Raw genomic sequence first — 12689 nt, 5'->3', positions numbered from 1 at the left:
TGGCTACTGAGCTTTTTCCTAACTGCTGAGTGACCAGCAAAGTGACCAGAAAGAAAGAGGGAGCTCCTACTCTTTGCAGCAGCATAGATTGAACTGGAAAGCATTATGCTGAGTGAAATAAGACAGGACGTCAAAGACAAATACCATATAATCTCACCTTTAACAGGAAGCTAATCAACAAAATAAAACAAACGATCAAAATATAACCAAAAACACTGAAATAGAGAAGAGGCTTCTAGTGAGCAAAGGGGAGAGGGGAGGAAATTTCAGGGGAAAGGGGAAAGGGTTTACACAAACAAGTATAAAGGACACATGGGCAAAAACTAAGGGGGGTGGAAATGCGAGGGAGGTGGAGAGCACTGGGGGATGGGCTGAGATGATAGTGTAAGGTATAAAATTGAACAACAATTAAAATAAATAAATTTAAAAATATCTATGAAGGGATGTAATCAGCTTGGGTGGAATATCTTGGGCTCCATTGCTAGTCCTGTGGAAAATGTATGGTTGCTGTGAAGAGTTGAAATCTCTGAGTTATTTGGGGAGAAAGTAGGACTTGGAAACTAAGCCAGAAGTAAATGTTTCACCTTCAAGTAATTATGACAAGATTCTCAGTTATGGTTTTAGATTGAGAACCTATATCCAGTGTCTTCCTGCATTATATATCATAGACATATGAAAAATAATGTTAATAATGATAATCACTTCTGCTATTCCTTCTACTATATTCTATTTAGCAATTTTTCTGTGACATTGTGCTGAATGCTTTACATTTATTTGTATAGTTTAATTCTCATATCATTCCTCTAATGTACTTGCATAGTAACTGTCTTCATTTCTTCCATTTACTTCAGGTTTTTTTTTTTTAGTTGGTTGTTTCCTTCTTTTGGTTGTGTGAGGAGGTGAAGTGTATCTACCTATTGCCTCCATCTTGGCCAGATGTGTGTCATTCTTTCCATTTGCCACTCCTAGTTGTCTTTCTATAAGCTGGATGTAAATTAGAATGAAATGTGTTTGATTGCATATTGTAAAAACTTTACATCAAGCATTTAATTTTTTAGGTAGAAAACGTCTTTAAAACAAAATCAAATCTACTAAAATTTAAATCATTTCCTTCTACTACATCATTTTTAACTATTTTCTTCTCTTTAAAATTATTTAACTGAAATAGTAATAGTTCCTCATCATTGCTTTAGCAGAACAAAAGAGACGATTATTCCTAAAAGGAAAAACAACAATTACCAAGGCTGCAATAAGGTCTACTTAGGAGGACATCTCCCCTACAGGAATTGTCAGTCTTACAACATGTGGTTCTTTTTTCCTCAGAAGGACTATGTAAATGAGTCTTTGTGAGCATCAATTATTTTCTTTTTGCCTATCAGAAATATGTTGAATCTAACATATTTACCACCTACTTGACCACTTTATTTCTTTTCTTGACATATCAATGATTTCTTGTCAATTATACTATTTTTCTCTTTTTGAATTGTAGTGTAAAACATAAAATCACCTTCCTTGACTTTCCATTCACTTAGACCCAAGAAACATACTTGATGTTCAGTTATCTCTGCCACTGATGGAATGTTGATTTTAGAACCCCCATGTGACACAATGTCTTTTTAACTGATACATACAGGGTCTGATAGAATTAAATGCCTGATTGAGTATGGTTGGTAGGGTGATGATAGGTGTGTAATAATTTATAGCTTTAATTTGAATATTTACCTTAAATATTGTGTGGTATGCTTCAGTGTGATTCTGTTATGTAATAGAATTACATGCTTATATTTTGTAATAAAAGATTTTGTAATAAAAAAGAAACATTATTCTTGTTAGACCCTGTATTTGTATATTTGCACTCAACAGACTGCTAATCTAATTTTTTAAGTATATCTTGTTAGTATTCTAATAATTTCCTTTGAAAACATTCTATAGCTTTGTTAGCCTTCAATCCCAAGCCATATTCTCCTTGCATCACAAATTGGTTGTGTATTTCAAAATGTAAGAGGATTGGTGGTGAAAGAAGGTGTCTAAGAACGAAGGAAAGAATTACTAGTAACTCTCCCTCCCATTAGAAGGTGGTGCCTGCTATGTGAGAGTAGTGTTAGATTGCTGAGTCAGGATAGTAAGAAGCTAGAATAATTCCTGGACTTGTGGAATGGGAATACTGAGGCAAGATAATAAAACCAGGCCAAGCAATTTGGCCAATTCACAACCAGACAGTGAATCACAAGGTCTTGTCTTCCCTACCCAAGGAAACTGGAGAACAAATGGTTTATACCTCTCCTTCCTGAACAGAGAATAAATAGGTTAAATTACCCTGGATTTAAGATGATTTAGAGAACAGAGATTCAATTAATGCGATTTGTGCCAGCCAAACCAAAGGATGGATGACCTTCAGGGAACAAATGACAAAAACTCAATTAGAGCCAGACAGACTCAAGATAAAAATAAAACAGTAAAGCCAACCAAAGAAGGATCCCAAACTCTTCCTTGCACTCATTTTGATCCATCAGCATATTAAAAACACACCTGGAGAGCTGATGAATAATCTGCTGAAAACCTTTCTTAAGAATCTCTCTGGCAGAGGAAAGATAAAAACCCTTGAGACAGATGATATCAGGGTGGGCTCGCAATCAAGAATGCCCATGCCTGTTCTAGGGCAGGACATTTGTACTTTCTTTCTCCTAAACTCTAAGGGCTCCCATGAGACTTGCAACCAAGGGAGAAGTGGGCAGTGGCAGCTCATCCAGGGCTTACCTCTTGAACATGTCTCTAAGGCCCCCTTTTGCTCTGACTTTCCAGTGAGCTAAAAGCAACCCACCTTGGATCACTTCTGTCACTGAGACTTAACTTCCCAGTGAGCTAAAAGCAGGCTGGCCTTGGCTGACTCTTTTCCTATAAAGTTTCTAGGGAGCCAAAGCAGAGCACTGCCTAGGCTCTCTCCTGTTGCTTCTTCTGTTCTCTGCCCTTCCTTTGTCTCATGGCCACCAGCTTGAATAAATTTACTCTCAAAATCACCTGGACTTTTTTTGTGAAATCTTTCCTGTATCAAGTCAATAACCTACACAGTAGAGGCCAGCCTGAAGCAAACCTGCTCTGGGTCCTTGTCCCCTTCTGGTGACACTGCTAGAAAGGTAAACACTTTTGTCCTTCTTTATGTTTGTATGGAAAAAAAGGAATAAATGTAAATATATTACAACTCCTCGGGAAAATTTGTTCTTTTGGAATGAAATGGTCAGAATTGCAGTAGAAAGAAGTTAACATATGAGGCCTGAATTCAGCAATACTACAGCACTTTTTATCTGTTTCTGGTTGTGCAGCTCTAGTTCCTCTTAATAGCTACGAGTACTTTATTGGGGATATATGAAGCTTTTATTAAAATACCAATTGCCTTGGAGATGTTAATACTTGGTCTTAAAAATGTATATCATATTAACTAAGAGAAGTGAGGGATGTTAGATGATAATAAATCCCACCTGTTTAAGAGTCTGTAGAACAGAAATGCATGACAGGAAATAAAACACAAAGCACAGTGGAAGAGCCTTCAACTTTTAACCTTATAGCTACTTAAAAGTTTCTTCTATGCCCGACAGACAGTCTCAAAGTTTGAAAGAGTGTGAAATAGCCAAAAGTATAATATGTTGAAGATGCACACTACCCAGGAGTAAGTAGAGAGAGATTCCTGGCTTAGTTGTCTAACAGCAGGTTTTATGCACAGAAGGAATGATAAATATTGAAGCCAGTGGACGTCTGAGTAGAGAAGGAAGAGAGGGAGGAAGGAAAGAAGGGAGGAAGAGACAGAGAGAGGGAGAGAGCAGAGAGGAGAAACAGAGAGAGAGCACAAAGGGATCAGAAAAGCTAATTCAGAAGGTGCCATTTGTAAATTTTTATGCTTCAGTTTCACCAGGAAACTATGTGTGTGCTGGTCATGTGTGTGTGTGTGCATTCATGTGTTTATACTCACATGTGTATGCTTTTGTGATAGAAAATGCTTTTTCATATTTCCTAATTTTAACTGTACATGCAATCCTCTGTTATTAGTATATGTCAGTTTAGACATACAAAAAACAGATATTTTGTTGTTTTCAATAGACACGTCACTGTAAAGAACTTTTTGATTTGAGACTTTGGTTTTCTTTCCATCTCTTCTCTTTCATTCTGTCTCCCTTTGCAGTTAGAGTGAGTGGACCCTTCTCTTCCCTCTTCTCTATGCTCCATGTTCCACAACACTGCTGAAAAACAAGTGTGCCATGCGACTGAAGAGTCTGAAATATTGTTATGTTGTTTTAGTTCGAGTCTTCAAGCTTTTAAAACTTTTCATCTCAACAAACAGCTATTTTGCACATGCACAAGCAGTATATTTTATTTGTGTATTTTATATTCGATTATACTGATTGCTTCTGTCTATGCTGTAGAACTTTCTAAGACACTTTAAAGAAAGGGATGTAATTATATATGTATAGAAATTTTACTATCATTTTCTGTTTTTGTATGTAATGTAAAATCTCTAATACAATGACTATCAGGTCAGAATTCAAAAGTGATTTTTACAAATGCCGATATCCAATTGTGTCCTAAAACAATGTTGATATCTAAATGTACATACGTGAGGAAAAAAGGAATCTAAATTTCTAAGTTAATTTAGCAAATAACCTTAATTTATATTAATAACATTGTTTCTGATCATTAACAGAGTATATTCTTAAGGAAATATATGGATTTAATTGTCTAGAATGTTTTTGTCCTATCACCTTAAACTGGAATATGAAGGGATCTTTAAAAATTGTATATTGAGGTTATTTTGCATATAAAGATTTATTTATTTACTCATTTATTTATTATTGTTGTTCAAATACAGTTGTTTCCATTTTCACACCCCACACCCTCCTACCCCACCCATCTCCACCTCCCACCCTGGAACCTACCCTTTTTGGCTTTGTCCACGTGTCTTTCATACATGTTCCTTGATGCTCCTTCCCCTATTATCTTCCATTATCCCTCTCCCCCATCTCTGTGATTACTGTCAGTTTGTTCTTTATTTTAATATATCTGGTTATATTGTAATCAACAAGACAAACAAGCAAAATGTAACTATTATTATTTTCATGCTTAATAATTATAATATTTGGTGGGTGAGTACATTCCCAATTTGGAGACCATTAATGTACAGATGAGCCTCAGATCTCAATAGTTTGAGAATGATTAGGATTTTTTTATTGTGACTAGGTTGGTAGGTAGATATTCTATAGAAAAATATGATATGGTTCAAGTAAGTACAAGTTGGTTTTTTTTTGTAACTTTTTAGGTCAACATTCCTAAGGTGTTATATAATTTGAATTGAGTAAATGTTCAAATTTCTGTATAGTTTCATACTTTAATAAATGTTAACAAAGACTTGTACCACTGCAATTGAGGTAGAGAACAAATCTATCACCTTAAAAAGCTCCGTCATTTCTCCTTGCTGTCAATCCCCACCTCACCCCCATTCAAATAAAAGATCTGCAGAACTTGATAAATGTGGTTAAGCTTTTCCTCAATCAGGAAAAAATATCACATGCCTAACGCAAATTGTAAATCCAGGACACAGGCTTTCTAGACTCCCACATAAGGAAATATAAATAGAGGAACAGAACAGAGGTAGAAAAGGAGTGTTTGATTCTTACAAAGTGTAGAAAAACATAAGCTTTTTAGGTTGTAGGGGAATGAGGCTATAATATAGTTGTGTCATACATACACCAGTTTTAGTTAGAGAAGAACTATGATATGGATGGATAAGATGGAAATAAACTCCCTATTCCTTAATATTCTGTAGACAGAGGAGATGGAGATACAAAATAGCACAGTGGTGAAAGAATTCATCCTCCTTGGTCTGACTCAGTCTAGAAATATTCAACTCCTGGTCCTTGTGCTCATCTTCATTTTCTACCTCATCATCCTCCCTGGGAATTTCCTCATCATCTTCACCATCAGATCAGACCCTGGCCTCTCTGCACCCCTCTACTTCTTTCTGGGAAACTTGGCATTTCTCGATGTATCCTATTCCTTCATTGTGGCTCCCAGGATGCTGGCAGACTTCCTCTCTGAGATGAAGGTAATCTCCTACAAAAGCTGCATCACTCAGCTCTTTTTCCTGCACTTCGTTGGAGGAGGGGAGGGCTTGCTTCTTGTTGTGATGGCTTTTGACCGCTACATTGCCATCTGCCGTCCTTTACACTATTCAACTGTCATGAACCCTAGAGCTTGCTACACCTTGCTGTTGGCTCTGTGGCTTGGAGGCTTTGCTCACTCCATCATCCAGGTGGCCCTGATCCTCCACTTGCCCTTCTGTGGTCCAAACCAGCTGGATAACTTCTTCTGTGATGTGCCACAGGTCATCAAGCTGGCCTGCACAGATACCTTTGTGGTGGAGCTCCTGATGGTCTTCAACAGTGGCCTGCTCACTCTCCTGTGCTTCCTGGGGCTTTTGTCTTCCTATGCAGTCATTTTCTGTCGTGTACGTGGGTCATCTTCTGAGGGGAAGAACAAGGCTCTGTCCACATGTACCACTCATGTCATTATTATACTGATTATGTTTGGACCTGTCATCTTCATCTACACTCGCCCCTTCAGAGCCTTACCAGTGGACAAGGTGGTCTCCTTTTTCCACACAGTGATCTTTCCTTTGTGGAATCCTGTGATTTATACACTTCGTAACCAGGAAGTGCAATCTGCCATGCGGAGATTATTGAGGTTGCATGTAGTATGCTGAATGGATTTCATAAGTCAAGATGGGAGAAGTTGGCTGCAAATCATTTAACAAATATAGTTTTTCATTGATTTTCTTTCATTTGTTAGGCACTATTGTAGGCAATGAGGGACAGTTATGCGTAACAAGAGAAAAAACAATGTATTTAAATCATTTAAAAGAAATACTAGAGTGGTTGATATAGAATGGGTAATTTAAGTGTTAAATTTTATCTGAGTATAAGGGTGAAATTACTTAGGTCTTTTAGCCTGAGATAAGAAGTTCTATTCTGTCACCCAATCAATACAATAAAAATAAATTTAAAAGTTTTATGCTATCCTAATTGCAATAAGAGTCTATTTAAGCAAGAAAGTCACTCATTCACAATTGTTTTTGATATGGTTTAGAGTAATATCATCAGATTCTGGGCAGAGATCAATAGTTGCAAAACATCAGTAAGGCCAAAATGTTATATATTGACCTATATGTATATATGCATGTGTATATTTTCCTCCCCCTGCTAAAATTTAGTAGGGGTATAAGAATGGAAGATTAATGACTTTATAGAAAACTATCATGAGATTATTTTATTGATTGATTTTTTTTCCAGAACTTTGATAATTACTAATGGGTTTTTACAAATCTTCCCTGGATGTTGAAATGAGCCCTCAATGATTTCACTCTGTATATGACAGTGATAGTTAATTTGTACTACAGACTTCTTTGAAGGTTATGTAAATCAGTCTGGTTATTTTTAGTGCAATGGTTTTAATGCAGGAAATTATGTACTTATAAACTCTTTTAAGGGGTATACAATCATTCTCTATGCTGGATATCAAGGTAATTATTAAAACACCCCACATAACTGTTTGTTGTAGACCACTCTGCCTGGTTTTAAGAATTGTATCTCAACCACTTGTGGCTAAGCGGGAGGGACAACCTTTGGAATGCCAGCTGCAGGACACAAAGCTTGTCTTTGGTCTCATTTGCTGCCTCAGTTCCTCTCCCTGCCCCAAAGCTTGATTGGTAGTCAGTAATGGGTAAGACCCCTCAGAGTGGGGGGGCAACCTAAGCCAGACTTGATCACTTGAGATTCCTTCATGGAAGGACTCGGGGGGCTGCAACAAAGAGCAATGGACTCTTGCCCCAGACCCCAGCTTTTCAAAGCCTAAGTCCCCATGTTCTCTGGGAGAAGTGCTTCCTAGCTCTAATCCTCTTAAGCCTGAATACCTGATGGGGAGAGGTGCAGCTCCTTGCCTTGCTAGAGCATGTCCTGGGCAAAAATCTGGCATAACAAAGACTTGCTGATAAGCCTGTGAAATCTGCTTTGCTAAGAGTGCTTTCATTTATATCATAAGGATCCTAGAGACAATGAGTATGTTTCCCAAAGTTTCTGCAACTCTCTTCCTGACAGACATTGACTCAGACTCTGAAGCCCTCAGATTTCTTTGAAATGTTATCTACTGTTTGATTGTTCCTGCCCCGTATTCTTGTGTATTACAACCCAATAAAAGCCCTGGAGCAGGGGGCTCACGGCCTTTTTCTCCTCGGAGAAACTGGCCACCTCTGGCTTTTGTCTCTCCTGAGAAACTGGCCAAAGATCAACTCTCCCCCCTAAGCAGATCCCCGTAATGACTCGGCCATATTCACTCGTGTCCGTGGCACTTGGGGGAACTCGCAAAGAAGTAGACCCCACAACTATTGATAAAACTACACCACCCAGTGACCTATGCCTGCAATAATCAGGAGACTGGAAAATCAGAAGCCTCTTTCTAGCTCCTGACTGAAGGAATACATCACTAAGCTATGGTCTGGGATCAGGAGAATGACATGTCTTTCACGTTATTGCCTCTATCCAACTAATAGAGGCACTAATTTTTTTTCTAAATTTAAGTTTTACATGAGCACATTTGATATAAACCCTAGATGCAAATGTCCTAGAAGAATGTGTTTGTATGTTGGCAGCTTCTTTGGAAAACAAAGCAGTACAAAAAATAGGGGTAAAATACAGGTCATAGCTTTATAATCTTATAGGTGAGAAATGTCAGTGAGGTATAACATAAAGTAGAAAACTAAAAAAATACCTTTGACATGTTAAAAGTATATGTGTAGGCAAAACATATAAAAGTGATGAAAATCTGCCCACCACATGTGATGTGCGGTTATTTTCTACCCAGTTATGGAAATTTGCATGGAAATTGAATTGAATGTTCTTTTCCTACCACACGATAGTGCAAAGAAGCATCCATGCATAAGCATTAGAACTAAAAAGTCGTTAATTAAGAAAATTAATAAAAATAATAAAATGTTAATTCACTTAACACATTAAGAATTTTAATAAGTGGCCTGGCTGGGTGGCTCAGTTGGTTGGAGTGTCATTCTGTACACCAACATGTTGTGGGTCCAATTCTTGGTCAAGGCACATACCTAGATTGTGGGTACAATCCTGCTTGTGGTGTGTACTGGAGGAAACTGATTGATGTTTCTCTCCTGCATCAATGTTCTCATCCCCCTCTAAAAGCAATGAGACTTGTCATCAGGTGAGAATTGAAAAAAAAAAACTACCACAAGAACAAAGATCACTGATTCTGGTTAGTTTGTAGAAGAATGTTGTTCATGTATTATCAACAATAAAAAAAATAGGAAATAAAAAGTACGCTTTTCTACAAGCCTGTCAAAGGGTGGCTGAAGAGAGGAAGCCTTATTGTTCTGAGCTCCAGAGAGAGAGAAGATATATTAGATGAGCAGAGATCTATGGTGACATCCATATCTGTGGGCAAGTATCTAGTCTGGATATGGGCAGATGGAAAAGTCATGTTGCCATAGCAGTGAGGAACAAATATCATATGATCTCAACTTTAACTGGAACATAATCATCCAAAGAATAAAGCAAGCAGCATATAACCAGAGACATTAAAATTAAGAACAATCTACCAATAGTCAGAGGGGAGGGGGAAGAGAACAGTGGGGAGAAGGGTTTTCAGGAACTCCTATAAAGGACACATGGACAAAACCAAGGGAGAGGGTGGAAGCAAGGGAGGGAGGTGGGTTTGCATGGGGTTGGGGGTAGTGGTGGGGAGTAAATGCAGACAACTGTAATTGAACAACAATAAAGTAATTTAAAAAATAAAAAAGAATATATGAAGAAATAATAGAAAAGTAATCCTGCCATAGATTGAGATATTATGTAGGAATGAGAAAAGAACAAGCTGAGCTTTTAATGACACATGGGATGTAGAAAGATTAAAATCTAAAAAAGCTACAAACACAAAAATAAACAGCTCATTTATAAAATTTTCTCCACACCACCCTCGCCCCACATCTGTATCTGTAATTTGCTCAGAAAAGAAGTAGTGGAGCAAGAAATGAACATCAGAGGAATTTGTGTTCCCAGACATTGCTATATTGCTTGACTGTTGGCATCTATAGAGTTGAAATCTAAGGAAAAATAATGATCTAAACACTGACTCAAAACCTTCCCAGCTGCAAATACTGACAAGATCAAAGGTAACAATTCCTTGGTGGCAGTTGGCATATGTTGGCAGTAACAGTAATTTGAGCTAAATTCAATATAATTAAACATGATTCCAAGTCCCATCTCAACTAGACTTGGAAGGGATTTGAATGCTTTGATTCTCATTTTAATTTCAGGTCAGAAGAAAAGAATTTAACTCTCTGAAAATCTAAGCAAAATAAAATTAAATATTCTTCTTCACTTTCCACTATATTCTAATAGTGTCAAAATATAATTTAAAACATTAGAATCTATGACAAGAAAAATATTGATAGACAAAGACTATCAGTTGAACCATATAAGGGTATTCTCAGACAAAGTCTTTATGAAACTATTGGAAATGTATTTAATGTGTTAAAAGGACAAGGATATAAGGATTTCAGGAGGGAAGTGAAAACCCTAAATATAAATGGACATGCTTGTAGGGGACTGGTTTGTCTTGGCCTTGCAAATGTAGCTCAGCTCTGTATGGAAAACCAGAATGCGAAGTGGTGAGCAGGAGCCAGACCTTCAAACTGAGTTTTCCCGTGGGGATGAAGCCCAGAAAATACTTACAGACTTTTATGGCTTGCTCTTGCTAAACTCCCTCAACCCTGGTCTAAAGCAACAAATGTGTATTGTCTATTTTCAAGGTAACTTCCAAAGCCTGTGTGAGCTATCCCAAGGATGGAGCTAATGAGCTCATTGCCATCCCCCTCAACATGCTATTTTTATTTCCTTGATTGTACCTAGAATGTAGACAATAATGTTCTGTGTGATAGATAATAAATCTTTCTATGATGTAAGACCCCAGGAAAACAATAAAAGCCTGTCTAGGCAATGGTTGGGGCTCTCCCCTCTTGAGGGAGTGGCTGAGACACCATAGGCACTCTTGCCTTGAGAGAGTAGTTGTGCCTGTTCCCTTTTTCCACACAGGATTGTTGTTGCCTGTGCATTGATTCTCATCGTCAACCACAACAGGCAGACTCTGCTGGACAGAGTCTGCAACACATGCTAAAACTGAAAAGAAGAATATCTGAAACAAGAAACTGGGAGGGCTTGGCAGATCGTGTTAGGGAGAAGGACCTGATTTCTGGGCTTCTAGAACCAGAAGACATGGTTCTTTTTCTTGTAGAATGGCATTAGAAATCATGGTATGACTGCTAGGTGTGTTTCTTGCTAGTGTGGTGTCATTACTCTAGGTCCTCTCCTAAAAATGTGAGGGAATATATGTGTGTATACTGACCTGCACATGTATGCATATCTAAAAACCTCTGTGTGACAATCTATATTAATACATGGATTCACACTGATGTCTCCCAGTTTAATCCATTATCCCATGGATCATTCTAGTGTCTTTCCTTTGTTTATCTGTAAACTCACTCTCCAAAGTGAGAAACTTGGATGTCACAATCTACTCTACATTTACTTATGTGTTCAGTACCTTTGTGACCACAGACAGTAGCTGGAGCACTGGGGAGTGTCCCACATTGGCCAAGATGGTGGTCAGTGCCACCAGGGGAGGTTCTGACTCAGAACCCACCAAAAGCTAACAATATGAGAGGATTTGGCTCAAGCATAGTCAGATGAATTGCTAGGGCCCCCTTGAGCCCAGCATGACAAAAGCTGACAAGATAATTGGGCAGAAAAAAAGGCCTCCCCTCCCTATCCCTGTAAGAACCAGGTTTAAGCAGGAAAAAGGGGAGTCCAGCATTCTTTCAGGTCTGGACAAGGAACCTGAATCAAACCTCTTTCCTTTTGCACCAGCACCTGCCTCAGGAGTTTGGCTTGTGATCCTTCCTACTTTTTTTCTTCTTTCTCTAGATGGCTGAGAGTATTCGGGATCTTTTTTGGTGAAATCATTTAGTGTATAGCCTTTTCAGTCTGGCTTCTTTCATTTAGCAATATGTATCTTAAATTCATCCATGTTTTTAATGGCTAGTGAATCAATTCCTTTTATTGCTGAATAATATACCATTGTCTGAATGTACCACAGTAGGTTTATTTAGTCACCCCTAAAGACATTGTGGTTTCTTTCAAATTTGGCTTAATCAATGAAACTGTTATAAATATCATGAGCAGGTTTTTTTGTGGACAAAAGTTTTTGAATCAGTTGGGCACCTAGAAATGTGATTGGTAAGAATAAGTCTATCTTTGCAAGGAACTTCCAAGCTTCCAAAGTGAGAGTTTCCACAGCAAAAGGTGAGTGTTCTTGTTGCTCTACATCTTCAGGAGCATTTAGCAGAGTCATGTTTTTTGGACTTTATCTCTTCCAGTATATTTTGCAGCTTCTCAAGGACAGGCAGGTTCACTCAGGATTCAGGAAGATGAAAGAAAATTTGCAGCGCCGTGGGAATGCTTGACATGCCTTTATTCAAGGGTGGGGTGATCCATGCATGCCATAATCTGAGTGTTGCACCCAGTGAAGTCCCAACTCCTCATAGACTAAGTGCACACAAAGCTTGCAGGGTG

At 38.1% G+C, this 12689-nt stretch overlaps 1 protein-coding gene across 1 annotated transcript; it reads left to right on the top strand.

Annotated features, from left to right (window-relative positions):
* The first annotated feature begins 5821 nt into the window (after window positions 1-5821).
* Window positions 5822-6748, top strand: LOC119047434 (olfactory receptor 4N2-like). Its single transcript, XM_037142874.2, has one exon. The coding sequence runs from the start codon at window positions 5822-5824 to the stop codon at window positions 6746-6748; it is 927 nt and encodes a 308-aa protein (XP_036998769.2).
* Window positions 6749-12689: the final 5941 nt, after the last annotated feature.

The sequence above is a fragment of the Artibeus jamaicensis genome, unplaced genomic scaffold (assembly GCF_021234435.1).
Source record: "Artibeus jamaicensis isolate MK-2021 breed Jamaican fruit bat unplaced genomic scaffold, CSHL_Jam_final contig_885, whole genome shotgun sequence".
In the NCBI taxonomy this organism is placed as follows: Eukaryota; Metazoa; Chordata; class Mammalia; order Chiroptera; family Phyllostomidae; genus Artibeus; species Artibeus jamaicensis.
The sequence above is the reverse complement of the archived record's forward strand: the minus strand, read 5'-3'. Positions and strand labels throughout refer to the sequence as shown.

Excerpts from the sequence above, each read along its gene's own strand:
- LOC119047434 (XM_037142874.2), top strand. The coding sequence starts at position 5,822 with ATGGAGATACAAAATAGCACAGTGGTGAAAGAATTCATCCTCCTTGGT.